The 24458-nt window shown below is 36.0% G+C and overlaps 1 protein-coding gene across 4 annotated transcripts; it reads right to left on the bottom strand.

The window, feature by feature from the left end:
- Nucleotides 1-254: 254 nt before the first annotated feature.
- DIS3 (DIS3 homolog, exosome endoribonuclease and 3'-5' exoribonuclease) lies at nt 255-24359 on the bottom strand. Of its 4 annotated transcripts, none has more exons than XM_053563673.1 (21): nt 23997-24359; nt 23278-23435; nt 20933-21126; nt 20471-20544; nt 18708-18875; nt 17630-17797; nt 15708-15821; nt 14914-15051; nt 14275-14421; nt 13831-13947; nt 13468-13569; nt 12291-12355; nt 12118-12202; nt 10463-10590; nt 8558-8644; nt 4536-4692; nt 3319-3533; nt 3048-3216; nt 2764-2922; nt 1915-2037; nt 255-1092 (listed from the first exon to the last, which is right to left on the bottom strand). In XM_053563673.1, exons 1-21 carry the CDS (start codon nt 24222-24224, stop codon nt 1009-1011), a joined length of 2880 nt encoding a protein of 959 aa, XP_053419648.1. In that variant the 5' UTR covers nt 24225-24359; the 3' UTR covers nt 255-1008. The 4 variants fall into 4 exon arrangements, with proteins under 4 accessions (XP_053419648.1, XP_053419651.1, XP_053419649.1 ...); XM_053563676.1 differs by lacking the exon at nt 23278-23435 and adding an exon at nt 23706-23773 and having other exon boundaries at nt 17630-17794; nt 23997-24343; XM_053563674.1 differs by having other exon boundaries at nt 17630-17794; nt 23997-24343.
- Between the last annotated feature and the right edge of the window lie 99 nt (nt 24360-24458).

Below are 24458 nucleotides of genomic sequence, written 5' to 3'. Positions count from 1 at the left end.
AACTCCTTGAAGGAAGAGATAATTTACTTAACTTGTGATGAACCTGGTACACTGTTAAATGTTTTAGAACTCTAAAAAGGTAAGTCTTTTAAGGACACTATCCCATGATATCTTGAAAACACCAATTTAATCATTACTACACTCTGGTTAGCAAGGGAAGTTAGTTCATCTGGAACACTATAATAAACTTATTTTAATCTGTTCCCTTTAATATGTCCTTAAACAATTCCCCCCAACCCATATAATCACATTAGAAAAGCCACTAATTATCTGGGGAGTTTTATTTGATATGTAATAGGATATAAACACTTAAAGTACCATTTCTATTCTTTCTTTGAGCTCTAATGTCTTATTTGGGGAAGACACTGGAGCTGAAGATCAAGGATGATGATCACACTTCTGGTAATAAAAAAAAACACCATTTCTCCAGTCAGGTCAAATATCCTACTTCTTACTTTTCTACCAATACCCAAACATTTACAGCTGTTCAAGGAGGCCTTAAAAAAAAAAAAAAAAACACAGTAAGAAAACAATTACGTAAATTAAAAATGGCAAAAGAGAGATTACATACCAAACACTGACAGCTTTCAAGATTTAGAAAAAGGAAATTGTTCTTTGCTTCTAAAACTGTCCTGTTCTCTATAAGAAATGATAGCTTTTTTGCCTATCAATATTAAACAAATCAATGTACTTATGCAAAATTACGATGCTGCTCAATTAGCAGACGAGTGCTCCATTTAAATGATCTTCACAGATCTCGGAAGTTGCTATCCTGTCACCATATTTAAGTGACGGATATTCAATTGGATTCTTTGCATAAATAGTTCTGTTTAATCCAGAAATGAAGTAGTATGATAGGACAGAGTTAACAGTTCAATAAAAATGCAAATTTTTAGAATTACTAACATATATTTAAAAAGTAACAAACTATCACACACTTAGAAGTGTTCTCTCAAGTTTTTCTTTTAAAAAGGAAATCAGTTTTGGAAGTATTTTTGTTGAATATAGCTATTTTTTCAGTTTCATCTTCTTTCTCTCTGGTTCATTAAGGTCCATATTCGAATTATCTGTAGAAAGGCTTATTCCTGGTATCTAAATAAATGCAAATAGGGGAAAATAAGGTGATTAGAAACATAAAATAAGAAATCTCATTATCATCCCCTTTACTATTTTCAAGTTTAAAAGAATGTAAGAGGGGGAAAGGGGTTAATAAAAGGTTTTACAAAGTAAATACACTTAACACAGTGACAGTGGTTTAGAAATGTAAAAGGAGACATGATCTCAATAGATGAGAAGCATGTCACTTGGGAAGTTATGTTTTTCACTATGTTTTGCCCGTGTCCAATTTTCTCTAGTGGAGCCACTGTGATTGGTAGCATCAGCGACCTCTCATGTCTCGGGGCACGGGCACTATCTTAGGTCAAACACCTACAGTTCATCTTCAAAAGTGCACATTTCAAAACTCCTGGAGTTTAAAGGACCAGGCAGGAGAACTGAAAGACCTTTGATTTTGGCATGAGAGGCCTCAGAAGAATTTCAGATGTCTGGCACGTTCTTCAGATAGCCTGGGCAAAGTAGTGAGAAAATGGGGTATGGTATGGAAATACAGTTGAACTTCTGTAAGCTGACCACCCAAGAGACTGTAGCAAACTGCTCAACAGAGGTAAGCAACATAGGAGCTAAGCCTTCCATACTGATACGGATATGGGGTGCATGTCTTGTCTATGAAAATTAAGTCAGCTTGAGGAGGCGGTCAGTGTAGGGTGGTGGTCAGCTCTGGAGGTTCTACTGTATTTGGCCTTCACACTAACAGGATTTCCTATAACATTAAAGAGAAATAACCATGTCCCTCTTTTTGACAAAATATATACTATTTCTATCATCACAACATGGAAATTTTAAGTTTGGTCTTACCTGTGGTTCTACCAGGGACATTCTGATTTTTTGATGCTGAAGGTTGGATGAGTCTAACATGATTTTTACTTTAACTTTATCAAATATATGGAACACTGCATCTTCTACTTTAAGTGAAGGTATCTAAACAAAAAACATTTTGTCACTATTACTTTCTTACATTTGAGGCTTTGTTCTAAATCTTTAGTTTATCTTTCATAGTAATTTAAAAGTTTAAATTTCAAAATTTCTATATTAACCATCTGGGAGTTCAATATAACAAAAACCACAAATAAGTAATCATATGACTTTTATGTGCATAATTTTTCCTTTCATTAATGGATCTCAATACATATTCATCCTGTTTCTCACTCTACTATTAGCAAACTGTTGGTCTAATAGAAGAGCATAAACGTACTTTGGGGTTTTTTTTTTTTTAAGTTCCCAGATGCCATTAAGAAGCCATAAAGATACTTTGGATGGAATTTATTGTTTATTGTTTTCAGAGTTGCAGCTATAAAGTTAGGGGAGTGGGGAGTAAGTCAGATACTAAAAGTCACTTTTTAAAGATTCTTTCCCTGATCTAGACACAGCCTTTTATTCCTTTACTCTGCCTGTCTACCTAGGCAAAACTATATGATATTTAAAAAAAAAAAAAAGACATCAGTATGTGGGAACACACATAGATGTGAGAAATTGTGAGTAAAACTACAGATTAATTGGCATAACTAAATGTAGATCTTCTGGCATGCAGAGATTTGGATAAATTACATAGGGTATAAAAAAACAATTTTATGCTATACAAATACCATTTGCCACTGTAAATGAGTGCCCCCTCGAAAGCAAACAAAAACATTAAAAATACTGTACCTCATCGTCATAAATAAGCCGTGGCTTTGGCTTGTCCTTTTCTTCAAAAAAGACTGTACCTTCTAAACCATACTTTGGAATTAACACAACAATAGCATTCTTTCTTACAAACAGAATATAGGCTTCTTCACTTATTATTCCTTTGCTTTTGAAAAACAACTGTAAAATAACATACGGTCTTAATAAAAATAGTCTTAAAGTATTTTGCAAGTTAACAAACATTTCCTTGAAATGAGAAAACAAACAGAACTTCATCTCTTACATTATTGATAAAAGGCAAATACCTGGGTATGAAAAGCCACTGACGCACGCTGGGCATACTGAGCCATTTTGTGTCGGAAATTGAGATTTTTACAGATATCTGCAAGCTTGTGTTTGTCTGTCAACTCTGGATAAGTACAGTCAGCCCCAATGGCCACAGCCAACAGCCGATGAACAATGATGTCCGCATATCTAGATGAATGAAGGAGAAATAAGAACCATGGTATGTTAGTATTAAAATGTCATTTTTAAATTAACTATTTTCTATCTCCTAATTTCATAAAGAAAAAATACCTTCTGATGGGCGATGTAAAATGTGTGTATATTGGGGATGCTAAGCCATAGTGATGAAAATCATTATCCATCCCAGAACAGAAGTACACCGCTTGCATCATACAGCGAGTGGCTAATATTCTTAACAGTGTATTTAGGTAGGGGAAAGCAGGAGACTCAGCCCAGTCCAAAGAGTCAGCCAAAGACTTGGCGGTATCAGTCTTAATTTCCAAATTCTGTGAATAAAAAGGAGGTAAAGAACACTGTATTAAGTATTTCTACATTGGTACCAGCATGTTTTCAAAATGATCAGATTACGCAAACATAGTGTTTTCGTTATTTTCCTTCCATTTAAAGATAAAGGCCAGAAACAAAACTGTACTAGTCACTATAGCTCAGTCAGAACAATGTTCTGCTTCATCAAATTTATCTGCTTCAAGCTATTATAGGGAGATGAGTCAAAAATACTTGAATCATTCTTCCTCTCCCTAAGGTAAGCTTTGAGTAAGCTTTGGAGTGGGAGAGTGAGAAGCGGATTCAGTTCTGATATGGTTGGGTAGACGCGCCAGAAAGGTCTGAGCCAAAACCAGAAACCAATGCCATCTTGTTAGAATAATGCCCTGCAATCCTTCATGACTCCTTCCAGCTCGCTTTCTAGATGGTAGAAATAGAGCCCAACCAGGTGATCCCAAAAAAACCAAAGCAAGCGATAGTCACTCTAGGAGTAAGCATCCCTAACTAAAAGTCTACTACAGGCAGTGGGTACGCAAATGGTGCCCTTTCTATATTTTTCCTCTTCTTTATGTCTGCTGCAACAAATAGACTTCTTTCCTAGGGACATGATGAAGTAAAGAGAAGACAAAATGTTTGCAAATCTCTAAGGCTAGGCAGTTCATAGAAGCCACAAAGCAACACAAGCATAAAAAATGCATAACAGCACAGAGATAAGAAGTAACTTTGTATGTGTAATATACTGTAAATAATTAGTCTGTAACATTTGGCTTTAGCATAGGGGCTCTGTAAAGGCTTTAAAAGATTTTATTAAGCAGATGACTTCAATGTAGAAATAGACACCCATACTCACATTAAATACTTTTATTTTTTCCATCCAAAAAACTACTGGCAGAATTCTGCATCAATAAACAACAAAACTTATGTAGATGTGAATATAAATGATTCAGTGCAATGGACAGATCACAACACAAATACAGACCATTCTTTACACTACAGGATCTTACCTTTGACTTAGCTGCCTTAATAAGAATTTCATAATTTGATAGAGGTGGAGCAGGATGTTTTCGAAGAAGAGCATGTTCAGAAAATTCTTCATGAATTTTCTTTGCAACAGAGATATTGGCAAGTAACATAAATTCTTCCACCATAGAATTTGTTTCTCTGCCAATGGAAACAGCATTAAAGAAAAAAAGAGAAAGAATCTGAGACTTCTGTATATCATATTTACTCACAGGTTACCTTCTCTACAAACAAGGTTACAGCATTTCTTATGTAAATATTCACATGTGTATTTTGAAAAACATATGGCTTTTCCCTTTCTTAGTTACTATGCTAACGATTTCTTATAATGTATCTACTGCCTGGGTAAATCTTGTACACCAGAGATTTTACAAGAAAACACAGAAGTCTTACTAACTCTACTAATATATAAAATTTTTTTTTTAATTTTTTTTAATATATAAAATTTTAAACGTAAGAATTTCTACCTCTTTTTACTAGGTCCAAAGACATTTTTATTAAATTCTAAATCCATGAAAATAAACAAGAAAAATTAAAAGCTATTTAGGTAATACAAATTTTGATTTGAAAAATTAAAACTTTCAGCAAGAAATCACTAAAATTAAGAGATCATATTTGTAATAGCTAATGTGACTTCTTAGGAGCAGGCATTATTCTTTGGGTACCTACCTATGCCCACTCCACTCTGCTTTGCAGATGGAAAACTGAGGATGTGCCACATTGTTCTCTTGCTCAAGATGAGTAATTACCAGTCTCAGAATTCAAGTCTACATAATCTGACTTCAAAACTCTTAACCTATATGTTGATACTGTGTTCATTCCATGTATACTTTGTGTATTTTTTTTTGAGGCACTGTCTCACTATGTTGCCCAGGCTAGCTAGAGTGTCACGGTGTCATCCGAGGTCAGAGCAAACTCAAACTCCTGGATTTAAGTGATCCTGCCTTAGCTTCCCAAGTAGCTGGGACAACAGGCACCTGTCACAATAATTTTATTTATAACAGAGACAGGGTCTTGGTCTTGTTCAGGCTAATTTCAAACTCCTGAGCTCATGCTATCCTCCTGCCTTGCTTCCCACAGTACTAGGATTACAGGTGTGAGCCACTATGCCTAGCCTCTATGTATGTTTTCAGTTTAGCTTAGTAAATGATCTTCCTTCTGTTTATGTAGTCAAAATTCCGATACTGTTTTCATTCTATGTATATTCAATGTACATTTTAGGCTTCACTTAGTAAATGATACACCTTCTACTTGTACGGTGCTTTCTCCCAAGTCATTGAACATGCATTATAAATCATTCATCTTTCCATTTTTAATAAGGTCTTTTAACTTTTTTTTTTTTAGTCAGTCTCATTTTGTCACCCTTGGTAGAACACGGTACGATCATAGCTCACAGCAACCTCAAACTTTTGGGCTCAAGCAATCCTCTTGCTGCAGCCTCTCAGAATGCTAGGATTATAGGCATGAGCCACCACACGTGACCCATCTTTTAACTTCTTAAAAAGAATTTATATGAATTCTTAAATATTAGAAAGCCCTCCAATCATATGAGGACAATCTCTTAGAAATGTGGGTGATATTCTTTAGCAAAGAACAAAAAGCTCCCAATATTGAGCTCATTGTTAGTACATTTTTTTTTCTTTTTAAGAGACAGGATCTCATTGTCACTTAGGATGTACTACAGTGGTGTGATCACCTATAACCTCAAATTCCTGGTCTCAAGTGACCCTCTCCATCAGCCTCCCGAAGTATAAGGATTACAAGTGAGAGCCACCGGGCCTGGCTTCATTGTTAGTATTAACATTAGACATACTTAGAAGTATTCCACTAAGGAACTTTGTAAGTGCAGATCTAAAGCACATACTGGTCCTAAGTAAAATACTCAGTATTTTCCCATTTTTAACCTTTGTCATCTACTAGAAAAGCATACATGCATGTTTAATTTCAGAATTACCATATACAGGGACACTATGAAAGTTTTAAGATACATAAAAATTACGAAACAAAAAATCATTTTGATTACTGTATTTTCTCAAAATAATCACCACAATATTCTATAGCAGCAGTTCTCAACCTGTGGGTCACAACCCACAGGAACTGTATTAAAGAGCCACCACATGAGGAAGGTTGAGAACCACTGTTCTATACACATCTACATTCTAGTAAACCAATGTTGAAAACACTCTTTCCACTCATTTTCTTCAAGTGCTGTAAGGTCACTTTAGTGGTTTGAACAGCTTCCTTAGGACTGAAGAACGTTCTTCTGCACGTGTGGTTTTTTACTGTAGGAAACAGGAAATAATCACATGGGGCCAGGTCAGGACTGCAGGGTGAATGAGTCATAAGTTTAACCTCTGTGGACTCCAGAACTAAATGCTGATGTTGCTGTGACTGGACAGCCTGTCATGGTGCAAGATAGTCTTCTGCAATCCAGTCCTTGACTGCCATTCTTGAAGCTTCTGAAAACTTTTGATAGGCATACTGTTGCGTGCCACTGAGTAGTAACAGTTGTTTGTGCCTCCAGAGGAACAGGTGCAGCGCGACTGCTTTCTTTCTGACGCTCTGGGGCCATTTCGCTTTTGTTAGTGGGTTTTCATTAGCTAAATGACTGCCGCTTGTTCTCTGGATCAAACTAGTAAATCCAGGTTTCATCACCAGAAATTACTTGCCTCCATCCAATCTGACCAGTATTTCTTCACACTATTCAACACAGATGCGGTTCTGTTTACCTGTAAAAAGTGTGAAGCACCCATCATGATAAAACTTCCTGACTCAAAGACAATCACAGGATTTGGACGCTGCTGGCGATTCAATCTGTAGTGCTATTTCAATGTTCTTAAACATCACTTGATTATTTTTGTTAACCATTTTTTCCACGGTGGCAGTGTTTTCTTCAGTATCCATAGTCACCAGATACCAGATACCCACTTCTTGGTCTCTTCTAAATTCTTGAAACCACCAAAAAAAGTTGAGTGTGAAGAAGTGATATCCCCAAAAGCCTGTCATAAATGCTCAAGGCTTTGAGACTCATTAAACGCAAAAGTGCTCTCTTCCCAGCTCCACAGTTGACACAGACAAAATGTCATACACACGAGCACGTAACAAATGAGGCTCTCCCAGCAACACTGATAAGCCCAGCAAGTTGAAATTTGCACAGGTCAGTCAGAAAGGATGCTGCTGTCAACTATATATCTAGGAAGTGAAATAATGGACCATAACGCAGTCTTAAAACTTTCATAGTGACCTTCATATCAGAAGCAATGAAAGAGGCTTAAATTCTAATTTAACCAAAAATGTCCTTGTTTCCTATATCTTAACTAAAGCAATAAAAGAAAATCAGAGTTTAATTCTGTGTACTCTTCATAATGCCCTGTGGCATTCTGGCATAGGCATAATATATAAGGTACTATGAGGTAGGTACCACTACCAATAATAGACGATCTACAGACAAATAGAAGCATAGACAAGTTTAAAAAAAAAACTTGTTGGAAATAGTTCTGGCAAAAGTGGAATCTGTGGGCTTTAAGCCCATGGTCTTTTTTTTTTTTTTTTTTTTTGGCCGGGGCTAGGTTTGAACCCGCCACCTCTGGCATATGGGACCAGCGCCCTACTACTTGAGCACAGGCGCCACCCATAAGCCCATGGTCTTAATCACTATTCTAACCTATTACAGTATATTCTGTATTTAACACTTAAGAAAGTAATCATGACCATCTTTTATTTACCATAACCGTTACTAGTCAAGTTCTAATATATCATACATCAAAGAAATGAATTTATATCGAAAATTTTTCTATTATACTACTAATCCTAGTTTTATATAAGAAAACCTAAAGAGATCAAATTTACTTTTCTATATATTATAACCAAGAAAATCTGCAATAATCGTAACTCTAACAGAAAGAGACATTTTGAACATAAATGTTTTAGTTATTACTATATACACTAAATAACATTACATTTAAATTCAAAATCTTATCTTCTGCCCATCCAAAAAGTTGCATACCTAAGTTCCTTGGTCTGCAGATCTATAGGATCATGAGTTTCACTGTCCATGTGGAATCGAACTTCAGGAGAAGACAGCGTCAAAGCCCTAAATAAAAACAAAGAGTTAAATTAGACAAGTAAGCCAATAACAAGACAAAATTCCAGGAATGATTCTTTTATAGGTAATAGACAAATGGGTCACCCAGGACAATCACAGAAAAGGGAAAAAATGAGGGGGAAAAAATTAAAAGACTGAGCAAATTAAGTGAGAAACCACGCTCTTTTCTTCTTCAACTTCTCACCTTTATTGAGAGCCCCTGTCGGAATATACACTACAGAGGTAATCTCAACAAATATTCCTTTCCTGCCATGAAGTTCTACATCAGACATCATATATTAATGGATCTTAACATAAAAAGCAAGATGCATTTATCATATCTTGATTGTTTTTTTCTTCACAGAACACTTAAAATCTTGTATCTACTCATGAGTATTAATAATTTAAGAATAATTTAAGGCTAAAATGTGTCATTATTTTGATTATTTTCTTAATACTCCCTAAGTATGAGAAGAATCAATGATTTATATTTTACCAGATGACTATCTACATAAAAAATTAAAAATGAAGACTGTTTTTGAAGCTAAAAAATGTCTTTCCCAATTTAGAGAACCTATGTTACAAATGCAAATTCTTATTTTAAGATTGCCAAAATGAATTTGGCTTCAATTTGTGTTTTAAAACCAATTATTTACTTGGTTTTTTAAAATTTTTTCTAAAAATAATCCTAATGCAAATTTTCTTAAGATGCCTGGCACACTGTCCAATAACAAAGGACTGATAATGTGTCATTTTACGTCACAAAAAAATCCATTTATATTTCTCCCACATGTAAACAAGCTTAAATAAGAGTTTTGTTCCAGTTTGATAACTTGTGTTGGGTTTTAGCACATCCGAATTGTCCATACAGCTTCAAGTCTCATACTAAAATCATATGATAAATTCCCAAAAAACTGCCAGTAGAGACATGTATGGCTCAGCACAAACTACCTAGAATAATGTCCAGAGGAATTTTCTATAGTGATGGAAGCGTTTTAAACCTACACTGTCCAATAAGGTAATCATGAACCACATGTGGCTACTGAATACCTGAAATGTGGCTGATAAGATTGAGGAACTAAGTTGTTAATTTTATTTAACTTTAATAAATTTAAATAGCCATCTTTTATGAAACAGTACAGGTACAGGGTTTGCACTCCCCAACAAAAACACTTGTAGTAACTACTGTGACCCTACCCTGGATGGACATGAGAACCCAGAGACCAATATCTAAAAGGCTCATGTTTCATATACTTGGTTTCCTCTGATAGCTGATGACATCTTTCAAGAATCAAATTTGTTCTGACGGTTTCTTTCAAGTTTGAGTTAACACTCCTTACCTTAAGCCTTTTGTAGTTAGGCTAATGCCACACATAATAGCTAAAAGTCTGAATCTGCTACTTGCTATCCAATCTTTGGAAAGACTGCTTTATGTAACTTTTAATTGTTTAAAAAATAAAGCATTGAATTAGATGATCTCTAAAATCTCTTCCCCAAATCTAAAGTGCAAGGAAGACTTCATCTACGTTTATTTGAAAACCAGTGTTCAGTCTGGAAACTCATTTCTAATTAAATTAAAATAATCCACAAGTCTTAAGAAGTTCTTCCCTTCCTAGAATTTCCTCAAGACCTTTAACTCAACCACATCCTTCTGTAGCACAACAAATTACAAGGAAAGAACTCCACAGTAGCTAGAAGAAATGGGAGTCTCTATTCACCTTATTAAATAATTCATCACTGTCCTTGATAAAACAATTTAAAGAGTCCATAAATTATCCTAATACTATGATAAATGAATTAAGACATCTTAGTATCTTTGAAATATACCCTTTTTCAATTCTTCTTTTCTTCAGAATTTTGGCTAGTTTATTTAGTCCACGGAGACTAGAGGTAATATCGTCATTCATGGTTGCCGAATCAATTCTCATCTGAGCTTCGGCATATGTGAGTGATGCCTAAAAAAGAAACCACATATTAACACAGCTCTTAGAAATGATAAAACTGCTTTACTATGCTCTCACATTTCCACTACCTAAAACTTATAATTTAAGATAACCTAAAATGTGTAACAAAAGAGAAATTCACAGCTATAATTTTTTTTTTACACTTCACGTATGTGATTTCTGGTTTATTAACTCTAATCTGAGGCACTATAAACCTAAGCAAACTTACATAAAAATAAAAGAAATATGGCAATACTGCTAATAGTTTAAATTTTAATTACTTTCATATTTCAGTTAGTGTAGAAATACTCAGGTAATAAATAAAATGTATAGGCGGGTTATATCTATTCTCTGATACCTGTATAATAAACTCTCTTCCAGATGATCATTACTCTCCTACTCACTGGCAAATAATTAAGAATATTATATGAGTCTAGCCAGAAGTACCTAAAAATGAGACAAATCACAGAAAAGATCTAAAGAAATCTTTAATGACAATCCAAATGATATAAATATTAACTACTTCTGTTTCTATTTCTCTCCTAATGGCAAACTACCACTTTTAGCTTATTTAAAAAAGTAGCTTCCTAAGTAAAAATCAGAGAAACAGCTAAAGAGTTTTAGATTATGCAGGTCATAATGCAAATCACAGACTCCTGGGAGAGGCAACTCATCAATCCACTAAGAGCTAAGAGCTCTTCTAAATTATTTCATGTAATTTTGTTACACTGACCAAGTCCGAGAAAATTATAAACTCATTCTTATTTAAAAATACTGATCTGTGGAGGCATAATCGCATATCACTATTTGTCAGTCTATCAGCTTTCTTTCAATAGGTACTGAAACAGAAAATGATGCCAAAGGGAAAGAATAAACAGGTAAGCCTGGACGACAGATCAATAAAAGATAAGGGGTTTAGTAAATCTTGGAGGAAAATGGAGGGCAAAATGAAAACAACAAAAGGGAATCTGGGGAGAGGTACAAAAAAAAGGAAAAGGACAAGATAGACAATCTCACTCCATGTCCATCCAAACATAATCCCAGGCAACTACTACTGGTATCCAACTAGGACCTATAACATCATTTCCATGAGAAAATGTGAAGATGGATTGCAAGAGGGACTTTACCTAACAATTGCAATCAGTGTAACCTGGCTTATTGTACCCTCAATGAATCCCCAACAATAAAAAATAAATAAATAAATAAATAAAAAGTGAAGATGATGATGTACATGTTAACTTTTAAAACACTAACCTTCTGTAAGTAGGAACAACTTCCATTACTGGTATTCCTGAGTTGGGGTATAAAAATCACCTGTTTGGTCTTCTCTAATACATAGACGTTAAGTTTCTGAATACAGGACAACTACCACATAAACTATTTTCTGAAGAACATTATTAAGCAAATAACTGAAAAATATAGATTTTGCTGTAACAATGGAGAAAATTTTTAGCCGTATAAGCCGTACTTTTCCAAAACACGCTAGGAAACTCAAAATTAGCAAAGATTTCAAACACTGGAGATAACCATGAAACTAACCTTTGAATTAATGACACTTTTTGTGAAACATGTTTTTAAGATTTCAGCATCGTGATTCATTTCCCAAATACATGAAAATGCCAATCTATGAAGGAAAATAAGACCATATTTATTAATGGGAATCAGTTAAAGTAGTAAATACAGTATTCTTATGAAAAAACATGCATAAATACCTGTCAACATTAGATCTTAAGGAACATAAGTTAGAGCTAAGCAACTCTGGGACCATGTCAATCCTCTGTAAAATATACAAATACAATTGCAGATTATTTAGCTATATCCACACATTTATTTAAGATTCTATTCTTACACAGCACAGACAGCATTAATCTAACAGGGAAAAAAAGGAGCTTTCTAGTCTTTATGAACAGAATGAGAAAATGTCAAATAAAAAGTCTGTCACTAGGAAAATAGCCATACAAAATTGTGAAAGAAAATCCATGAAAGAAAATTGGACATCATGCCAGTATACCAAAGTTTAAGTCCTCTAAACTACTGATTTCAAGGTCCTCAGGAAGATTTAAATCTCTGGTCTATAAGTTTATACTGAATAATTGTCAAAAGCATTAACAGCTCTATTAATGGACCTTTCTCTAAAATTTTTAACACAAATGACATGGTTTTACAAGTATTAAAAACAGAAGCTGGGTGTGGTGGCTCACGCCTATAATCCTGACACTCTGCGAAGCAGAGACTAGTGGACTGCTTGAGCTCAGGAGTTCAAGACCAGCCTGAACAAGAGCAAAACCCTGTCTCTCAGGAAAAAAAATAAAATAGCTGGGTACTGGGATAGGCACCTATAGTCCCAGGTACTTGGCTTGAGCCCAAGACTTTGAGGTTGCTGTGAGCTATGATGCCGTGGTACTCTACCAAGGACAACAAAGTGAGAGACTCTGTCTTCAAAAAATAAATAAATAAAAAGCAAAAGTACTAAAAATAGAGAAAAACTACACTTTTAAGGAAAAAAGCCACAGAGAAAAACAAGACTAAGCTTAACTTTCCCCTTTACTTTCACAGTTCTTCTATGTAAGTTTAGGGGGACCATACTTTACTTGTTATTTAGGTCACCTAGTAACAAAAATGTGATTTTTCAGGAATTCAAAATCCACTTTATTCCATGATTTCTTCTGGCTAATTCATACTACAGGCAGTCCCTAGATTACAAATGAGATAGGTTCTGTAGGTTTGTTCTTAAGTTGAATTTGTACCTGTAATAGCCTCCATTTCTAAGTCCAAGTTGTAATAAGTCAGATATTTGTAACTTGGGGACAGCCTGTATTTTAAACCATAACTATTGAAGAATCAAAAAAAGCCCATCATTTAAGAAAATTTTAAATCCATCACATTTACCTTTTCACAAAGGTATACAGTTGTTCCTCTTCTGGCTGATTCTTGATCCAAGGCATTTCCTGGCCTGATAAAATGGCTAACATCAGCAATATGAACACCAACCTTAAAAAGACAATGAAGGATGTCCATATGCTTAAGATTCGGTTAAGTATACCAATGAAATTTTAAAGAAAAGAAATTTAGCCCCATCAATCGAAGAACTCAGTCACACCTGCCATTTCAACTTCTGACATATGCCCATTGGTTTTTACAGCTATGACTATATTGCACACAAGTAATTCACAAATTCTATCCTGGGTCAAAAGAAAATGAACCCAAGAACAGAACTGTATCTAGGTAAGAACATGATTCCAACGTGAATACCTCCAAATGTCCATTTTCAAGTTCTCTACAATGTAGAGCATCGTCTATATCAGTACATCCTGGGGGGTCCACACTACAAACACACAGATGCCTCAGGTCTTCTCGATTTTTCATGTCCTAGAAGATGCCACATTATAAAAAAATAATTTCAGTACACGACTGCAACATAGCACTTTTAAAATCAATAATATACAAAAAGCCTAGCTTAATCTTCTTGATGAAACCACAAATTATGATTTGTAACTAGTAGTTTCTTCTGCCTTTAAAATACTTGATATATGCTAGTAGCAAATGATGTCTGTGATACCTGAGAGAGCTATACCCAGCTAAATGCAGATGAGGAGGAACCATGATTGCCACATATTTAAAAACACATATAGAAATTATGCAAAACTAGCTACAATATAGTAACTTATAAAGCACGATGAATTCTTTTCAACTTACATTTTCAGTAATGCTCCAGGGCATCTTTGGCAGAAAGCTAAGAACAGCTTGTGAAAAGGGCTGGTGGGGAACATCATGCTCCAGTAACAAAACTTCTGTTTCAGTCTCTTTCTCACCAACATCACCTAAATTTTTTACGAAGTGTCCCTAAAACCAAAAGCTATTATTAGAAAGTCCTATTTTATAGGTAATTTACATTATATATTAAACTTTTCAGCACTTGATAGATCATTATAAATGTTCCCCTAAGAACCTCTTAAAAATGACTCTCCATAAGCTAAATGACCTCTCAACTGATTTATGATAGAGACCTCATGAGGGCTCAATTCTTAAATCAAAAAGCATTTATTTCCTATTAACCTTCCAGTTTAAAATGTGTTTCAGCTTCAAATGTTGTTAATTAGAATCTATTTTCTATGAATAAAAGTTATTTGTTCAGAAATCTAAGTAAAAGTAACCATATTATTTACTCTACAATTCCATAAAACTTTCGAAGTGAAATGCTATTTATCAGTTAACTGTGAAAATACCCTAACTGTGAAAATACCCTAAATTTGATGACAAATCCTATGCAGAAGTAGATTCTATTTTAATCAAAAGCACCAATGTCCTAAAATAAAATTAATAGTTTGAACTTACATTTGGATATCTGGAATTTCTGGGCCAACCATCAATAGCAACAATAATTCTCCGTCCCTCTAATGCAGAAGCCTGTCTAGTTTCAATCCGAATTCGAGGGATTCTCTTATCAGCAGGTGTAAAGAGATGTCTTCTTGACTAAAGAAAATTAGGAAAAACGATTACATACACATGCACAAAATCAGAGGATGGAGGCAAAGGGACTGCTCTAAATTATAAGAAACTTTTTTTTTTTTTTTTTTTTGAGACAGAGTCTCATTATGTCGCCCTCGGTAGAGTGCCATGGCGTCACAGCTCACAGCAACCTCAAACTCTTGGACTTAAGCGATTCTCTTGCCTCAGCCTCCCAAGTAGCTGGGACTACAGGCACCTGTCACAACGCCTGGCTATTTTTTGTTGTTGTTTAGCAGGCCCGGGCCAATTTGAACCCACCAGCCCTAGTGTCTGTGGTCAGTGGCCCACAGCCTAACCACTGAGCTATGGGCACCGAGCCAGAAACATTTTATCATTTTTTTTAAAGAGGAAGAAAAACCAAATCAGTGCAAATGCCTGACCCAATGGGACCTGCACACGAGTGTGTCCCTGCATGCACTGGAAAATGACACAGTAGCACAGATCCTGGCTGTGGAAGCTTCCACTCTTTGTGAGGTGCCACTGCTCTACTGTATTTGGCATTTTTGTAGTAATACCCTCTCTTAGAATTGAGTTACAATAAATAAAGAGGTTCCAGGGGAACATAAGCTTAAAAAGAAGTTTAGCATTTTTTATCATGTAGTAATGCGCTCTTTACTCACCTCCTTGATATCAGACTTGGAAAGCATGCCACAATACGGTCGCCAATTCCTTTTTATTATTCCTACAACTCTACCCGTGGGCTTTAACATTTTTTCACTTACAGCAGTCTTAAGCTGAGATATAAAAATAAAAATCTTCAGTCATTTTTCCTCTAAGTATAATGTGGCAATTTCACTTCAAAATCAGAATACGTACTTAGATGATAATACATTCAGGCAGAAAATTATGACATAAAATTAGAATGTTGATGCTTCAAAATTCTAGACACAAACATGCTAAACCAAACCATGGAAATTATTCAATAATAAAATACTAAAAAAAAAAAAATCAAAAAACAAAGAAAAAAATATAACTGAATAAATATGTCCAAACTCAAGTCTTTCCAAATTTAATATGAAGGTTTACTGACTAGAACACCCACATGGGTCTGGGAATTAACAGACAGGAATTTTAGTACTATTTTTCATTAATTACCTGGGGGGTTATGGTGACTAGTACCCTTTAGACCTTTATTAATTCATTAAAAAAGAGATATGCCCTCAAAGATTCTTCCTTATCTAAACAAAAAAAATAATCCAAAATGCAAATAAGAAGTGTATGCTATTAGAAATAGCAAAAAGGGCTGGAAACCGTAATCTCAGCATTTTGGGAAGCTGAGGAGGGATGATCACTTGAGGTAGGAGTTCAAGACCAGCCTGGGCATCATACTAAGAGCCTGTCTCTACAAAAAATTAAGTTAGCTAAGCATTGTGGGGTGTGCCTATAACCCCAGCTACTCAGGAGGCTGAAATGGCAACATCATTTGAGCCCAGGAGTTCCAGGTTACAGTGAGCTGTGATCAGACCACTGCATTCCACATGGGCGACAGGGCAAGACCCTCTCTTCCTCTAAAAAGAAAAAAACTGCTGGGCAGTGCCTGTGGCTCAGTGAATAGGGCACCAGCCCCATATACCGAAGGTGGCAGGTTAAAACCCGGCCTGAGCCAAACTGCAACCAAAAAACAGCCAGGCATTGTGGCAAGCACCTGTAGTCCCAGCTACTTGGGAGGCTGAGGCAAGAGAATCGCCTAAGCCCAGGAGTTGGAGGTTGCTGTCAGCTGTGTGACACCACGGCACTCTACCAAGGGCAATAAAGTGAGACTCTGTCTCTACAAAAAAGAAAGAAAAAGAAAAAACTGCTAAGAAATAACTGAAAGCATTCTCTTCATAATAAATATGGCAAAAAAGAAATAATTATGCCCGAACATAAGAGCACAGAAAAACATATGTTAATATTATGTTATGGGAATTCTGACATTACATAAAGCATTTCACAACTTTTTTTTTTGAGACAGAGTCTCACTATGTCGCCCTCAGTAGAGTGCTGTTGCATCAAGCTCACAGCAACCTCAAACTCTTGGGCTTAAGCGATTCTCTTGCCTCAGCCTCCCAAGTAGCTGAGACCACAGGCGCCCGCCACAACACCTGCCTATTTTTTGGTTGTAGTTGTCATTGTTGTTTGGCAGGCCCGGGCTGGATTCAAATCCACCAGCTCCAGTATATGTGGCTGGTGCCCTAGCTGCTGGAGCTACTACAAGTGCCGAGCCGCATTTCACAAAATTTTACATTTGTATTTACTTAAAGCTCGCTAACTCAGATTACATACTTAACTGTTACTGACTTCTAGCTTTATACTCAAATTAACAGTTTTTTGTATGTAAACCCATTTATTTGAGGAAATTAAGACTTTAAAAGCAAACTACTTAAATATGAGAAGTGGGAAAAAATCAACTCTGCCTATGACATGTGTTAAACCTGCAGAACTATAATTTTATTCAATAAATCTGAAAGGAAAAAACTTGTTTAACTTTCTCCAAAGCTGACAGACCACCTAATAATTCAAAGCTACCTAGACAAAAAATAAGACCTGCCGAATCTCCTACCATTCGTTCTCTCTCCTCTTCTTCCTCCACATCATCTTCATTTACACCTTCATCATGTAAGACCACAGAAGATGGGGCTACCCACTGACTCTGGGGGAAAAGCTCCACAGCCACAATGTCCTCGTGAACAGCACGGTTTAAATGTTTAAGTCCTTGTAAAAGTATCTGTTTTAAATAATAAATGGCATGTGCAAATATTTTTAATGTCAACATAACAATGGGAAGGTCACCTAACCAAAGTTTCTATATACTCTGAATATCTCTATGTAATCTCTATTTCTTCTCCTTGATATTTTTTTCTTTCTCTACAGTGTTCTTTAATCTCATACTCTCAATTTCTCTATATCAAGTAGAAAAATCATGGGTCAGATAATACAATTTGTGTTCAAGGCTCCACCATAACATACAGTCATACCAAGAGACTTTGGGTAAATTTATTTCAACTCTATTAAGTCTCAGGGTCCTCACTAGTAAAATGAAAGAAAGAATACAGTATCTACTTTGATAGGTTGGACTGAGCATTAAATGAAATAATGAATGTAAAGAATTCAAAGAGTTACCAGGCAAACAGTGAGCAATGCAAAAATGGTTGCTGTTTGCTTTAAAGGGTATGAAGCAGCTGCATGTGTTATGCAAAGAATCTTTACCATAACTGTTCATAAGATACAAAATAGCACCTTATTTTTTTATTATTTGAAGGACCAGATTCTTATCTTCTTAAAAGTAGACTAATGGCAGGGCGGCGCCTGTGGCTCAAGGAGTAGGGAGCCGGTCCCATATGCCAGAGGTGGCGGGTTCAAACCCAGCTCCGGTCAAAAAAAAACCAAATAAAAAAAAAAGAAACTAGTGAAAAAAAAGTAGACTAATGGAAAGTTCTCTTCTCCAATAAATGGTTTTCTTAAAACTTAAAAAGTGATTAATTCTACTAGTAACTATCACCTCCTACATACTCATCCTCAACCTGATAAACTGGGATGATAAAGCCCTTTTAAATTCTCATACAAAATTGTAAACACTTAAAAGGAAGATAATTTTTAGAAAGTATTTTAGTATATAAGGAACTTATTTACACACTTGCCTCTTTATTTTCTTCATTGTCTCCGTGAATCCATACAGTAGCTTCTAAGTAATTTTCCCTGCTGGCTCTAAATGTTCCTTGAAGGTATGTACCAGATTTTATGCCTTGTTGTAGCTTACTTAAGGGAAGATGCTCTGAAAATATTATTTTTCCACTTTCTATTTCATTCTATGAAAAAAATAACAACCAAAAGATAGTTGGTCAACCTTCTATTTGTTCAACACACATAACTATCATTGATATCAGGTGATTTTAAAATCCACATTATGGTACATACGATTCTATGAATGTAAGATATAACACAGTGTTTCTTCTAGACCAGGGCTAACCAAAACAACTTTCTGTTTTATGGAGGAAATATTCTTTTCGTGAGGTCTAATATGGTAGCCAATAGGCATAAGTTTCTCTTAAGCAACTAAAAATTCTCTTAAGCTACTGTTGCTATCTCATTTGATGCTATTAAGTCATTAATAGTATATCACTTTATATACAGATGGTGCCAAAAAAAGGTATATACATTTTAAGCAATGTTATGCATATATTACTTTTCAAAGTTGAACTGACTAGTCAAGTGTACCTAGACATGCTAGCACATCCATTTTACCTGCAATTTGTACATTTTGGGGGAATTGTTGATTTTATTTCCAACAAGATCCCTTAAAATGTGCATTTTTTTTTTTGGCACTTTCTGTATTAATACAAAGAAAAGAAGGCTCCGGCATTTGTTTGTTTGTTTGTTTTTGCAGTTTGGGGCTGGGATTGGGTTTGAACCCGCCACCTCCGGCATATGAGGATGGCGCCCTACTCCTTTAAGCCACAGGCACCGCCCTGTTTGTTTTTTGTTTTTGAGACATAATCTCATTCTGTTGCCCCAGGTTAAGGTGCTGCATCATCAGCCTCACAACAACCTCAAACTCTTGAGTTCAAGCATCCTCCCACCTTGGCCTCCCAGAGTGCTATAATTACAGGTGTGAACCACTGTTCCTGGCCAAGGCCCAGGGTTTAATTATTCCCTTATCACACCTTCTCACATCAGCCACTACAGTAACCCCTTTACCCGCCTCTCTGCCTCTAATCTTCCCTTGATAAAATGCATCATTACAAAATAATGGCATTTCTAGTCACCCTGGTCCCACCACCCATACACACCTCATACACTCTTAATTTCTCTCAGTCTACCCTATAAGGTAGGAAGCTTAGAATCCTATCTGCTTTCTCTTCTCCTCACAGTAGCTCTTTAGGGACATCTTTATAAGACACTTGAAAAATTACTAACCTATATACAGAACAAATTCTTTATCTATTCTATATCTATAGAACAAATTCATTATCTATTCTGTTCTGTTCTACTTCATCATCTTATAATTCCCATCTCTCCTACTCCCGGCTTATGTTAGCTGCACTGCTGGCCACTTCTTTGTCAAACAGCTAGTACTTATTCACAAATCAGCCATAAATTCCATTCATTTTTTCTGTCAACTAAATAGTGCCACCATGTGCCAGGTGCTACTCAGGTTGCTGGGGATAAATCTATTTTAGAAAGTCAACTCTTTTAGAAAACAGCATTTCAATAAGCCTATTAAAGCCCACTCTTATTGTTTATAAGTCAAGACCTCATCCAATTCCAGGTGACCCACTGATATTCCGGTTTTTCAATTTGGTAACTGTACACCTGTAAACTATAAGCTGTATACAAATATACCACAGTAGCTATTTTAATATTTTCACTTTTCAAAAAGAAAATAAAACAAAGTCAAGCATACCACTTCATCAGACAAACAAGCAAGACGATCTACCAGTTCAGGGTTAGCAGTTAGGCTCTTTACATATTCTTCACCTGAAAAATAAGTTTATGTCGTCTCGATAAATTCAAATCTTTTTTTCCTTAGATAAGAAAAAACATGGATAATCTTTTTTCAATTGTATTTTAAACAAAAACCAAAAATCTGTTGATGTGGTCATGCCTAAGCAGAGGCAGTGGGTCCAGTAGACCTAGGAGTTTATGCTGCTAAACCACACACGAATGCTAAGGGGAAAATTAATAGCCACTGTGCACAACTTATTTAGCTCAACTCTGAGAAGTTAAAAAATGCAGAAACATCACAGGAAGTTGTATGGAACTATGAAAATACTAAATAATCAAGTGAACATGTGACCACAGGCCTAATGACAATTTTTGTATGCATTTGTACACATGCAGTAACTGCTTCTGCATTTAGACTTACAAGTAAAAGCTGGTATTCCTTCTTCTACGGCTTTCTCCTTGTTTTTCTTGTCATTTGTTATGAAGATAACTTGCAGCTGGTTCTCTGCTGAAATTTTCTTCAAATGTTCATTGTACCATTTTGCTGCTACTCGAATGGCTCTATCATTCCTGTCATTTGCATTTTCTCCCTGCTCTTGTTCTACATAGGTTTCTCTAAATGTAAAGGAAAGGGGAAAAAAATGAAATAAAAGGAAATCAATAGAAACAAGGCTATGTAAAAATTCTTAGAACAAAAATGCTTAGCAACCATTAAATTGAAAAGTCAATAGTTCATCTCTTTCTCTTGAAGGTATTCAGATTTATACCTCAGATAAGAAACAAACAGAACCCCTATAATTACGTTTTTAAGAAAACAATTGCTTAGAAAAGAGTCACATCATTAATTAGTGGGACAATAAAAAGGCTAATGCAATTTCAATTTATAGTAAGAAAAATTCAAAATCAGAATTTATACATTAGGTTGAGACATTAAGTAACAGCTTCTTAAAATAAACTGTATTAAAACTTTATAGTTCTGGTAATAAGATTTCATATGGACTATAGATTAACACCAATTCCTACATGCTACAAATCCCCCTAATCATGCTACAAATGGCATGATTAAATAATTTATGATCACAATTCTATAGTTATCAAATACATAATACATTAAATACAGAAAGGCATAATACATTAATTACAAAAATACATGGTACACACTCAATGGCAGAGGCTATCTGGAGATGGAAAGACCAGATATAGATATGATGGCATATTCCTTCTAAGTCTATCCACTCTGAACTCCCAAATAGATCAACACATCTACCTAGTTCTTTAAATCTGTTCTTCAAAACCAGATTTAAGTATACTAGCAAAATTTAGTACAACAGCTTTTAGTGCTAATAATAGATTCAATTACAGAATTTTAGCTTGATTTATATAATAGAATTATTTTATTCCTCATCATTCAATGTACTTGCAAATGCTTTAAGCTTACCAGTAAAAGTCATAAATTTCTGAATTAGTTTTAACAGGGTAAGTAAAACTTAAATGAGATTTGCCTGGGTGTCATAAGAGTCTTACTATAAACCCCAGTACTGCTAAGGAGAATTGACTGCATTTACACTAACCAAACTAACCGTTAACCTCTGATTAGGAATCTGATGATCACACTTCACAAAAACTTGGTCTTTCTGCTCTCAAAAATAGGTAATGTTTCTATTTAATATTTCTGGATTTCAAGGAGGTGCTAGGAATATGAAGACTGCAAGTGCTTTACTGATATTCCTCACAAGAACAATATTTAAGCCTAAGATGTAAGAATACAAAAGAGAAATGTGAGAAATTCAGGTTTTCTTAATTTGCACAGCCTGATGGATGGGATTAATTACTACCAGAATTCTACAGGGTGTCCCAAAAGTCACTCCAAAAGTTGCCACTCATAGGAAAAATGTAGATAAATGTACATTTACAAAATATTCACTACAAAATATTTACAAAATATTCTCTACATGTTGGACACCTCTTTCTAAAACTTTGAAAAATTTGCCCCCCAGGGGACACTTGGCAATGTCCGGAGATACTTTAGGTTGTTATAATTCTGTATGGGAGAAGGTGTAGTTGCCAGTGAGTAGTCACATCCTTCTAACACATCCTTCTTACAACAGATTTCTTCAGTCCAAAATATCAATAATGCCAAGGGTAAGAAACCCTAACGTAATCAAATAAAGTATCACAGATAATCCATCACAGATTATTTATGCAACATAATAGGCAATATCTTAATATCTTATTTTCTAAGACAGTGGTCCAAGTTCAAAGGTCATGAACCCAAAACATCAAGGAATTCTATCTCTTAATCTAGTCTTCCTCAATGCAATCAGTTAGTTGCAAGTTCAAACTTTTAAAAGCAAACTGAGAATAAACCTATTTTATATCTTTAAACTGCTTCTTCACAAACTGATACCTTTTATTACATTTGTTTTTTTACATACACGGTATTTTAGGAATGCAGGCAAATCTCATCTTCCAAGATTCTACTGTTTAACTCAAGCTAAAACCAATTACACAACCAAACATTTTGGAAACTAAAGTTCTGACTGTAGCCTAACAGTCAACAGACCTTGGTTCTAGACTTGATCCCATCAGTGCCTATGTGACTTTAGCGGAGGTCCACTTAGCCTTATCTTGTGCACAACTATGTAAGAACCAAAATAAGAAACCCACTGCTTATCTTCTGACAACGTCACAAATTACTCTCCAGAACTCTCTCCCAAATTTAGCTAACTTAACGGTATTTTTAATTTAACATAATATTCCTTTTACCTATGATGCTCATTAGTGAATGTATAGAAATGCTTTTCTCGGTTATTAGTCACATCTCGGATCCGTTTATAGACAGGGGCACTCCGATTTCTCACTTCTTGGAGAACTGTTTGCAGTACAATTACATTCCTGATCGCAGGGTCCTCAAGAACATCAATCTTTAAAGAAAGAAAGGAAAGAAAGATCAGTTCTTTACATATTCACTTGTATGTTTCTGTCAAACATAAAACCCTGCCAGTTAAAAAACGCTTAATATACATTTAAGCCAAGGAACTATTTAGCTACAGAAAGTGACAATAGTCACTCCACCTTTCAGGTCTACCAGAAGAAGAGCACAGTTAAACAGACTCGTCACAAAATTTCATGGAATCAAGGCTATTAATAAAGAAATACGTTGGCCCACATAGTTTTCATTCGTAGGCACTTACAAGCTGCCTGGGAGTCTCAGGCTGGAGGCCACAGAAGCCCAGGTCCCCGGCCTCCAGACACTTACAATCTAAGGCAGAAAAGACACCAGGAGTTAGAAAATTAACGTGTCTAAAATACGACTCCAAAAACTGAATATAACAGTGCAAGAAAAAGAACCTCGGCCTGGGGAACAGGAAGCTTGGGTCCCTATGGGATTTGCCTTTCCCTAAATATATGACGCTACCCAAGACCTGCCTCCCCGGGCCTCAGTTTCCCTGTGACATCGCCGCTCTGTCCGCCCGCCGACGCACCTGGTGCAGTAACACGTTTGTATCAGGCAACAAGTAATGCGGCCGCGGGCAGAGGCTACTGGCCGGGTCCTGGGGCTGCTGCTCCAAGACAGGCCCCTCGTGCGCCCTGCCGCACGCCGCGCACCCGGGCGCCCCGCAGCCGATGTCGTCCCGCAGGTAGTGCTCGCGCACAATCTTCATCACACCGCCCGCCCGGGTCTTTTTTAAGAACGTCTTGGACTTGAGCATCTTCCCTCGTGGCGCGGAATCCCGACCCCGGTAGCGCTCTCCCAGCGAAAATCTTCGGCTAAGGTCCCTGTGGCACAAGTATACCTCACCCGGAATTCACCACTTCCAGGTCCACGGTATTAGGCAACGCCTCTCGCTGGGAAACGCCGAGACTGACGTTGGTTGGCTCTCTGACTGCCAGGACGATTGGGCGAGAGCGGGGGAGGAGCGCAGCGTCGACCCACTTCCGCCCGC

Source organism: Nycticebus coucang, chromosome 15 (assembly GCF_027406575.1).
Source record: "Nycticebus coucang isolate mNycCou1 chromosome 15, mNycCou1.pri, whole genome shotgun sequence".
NCBI classification, from domain to species: Eukaryota; Metazoa; Chordata; class Mammalia; order Primates; family Lorisidae; genus Nycticebus; species Nycticebus coucang.
The sequence above is the reverse complement of the archived record's forward strand: the minus strand, read 5'-3'. Positions and strand labels throughout refer to the sequence as shown.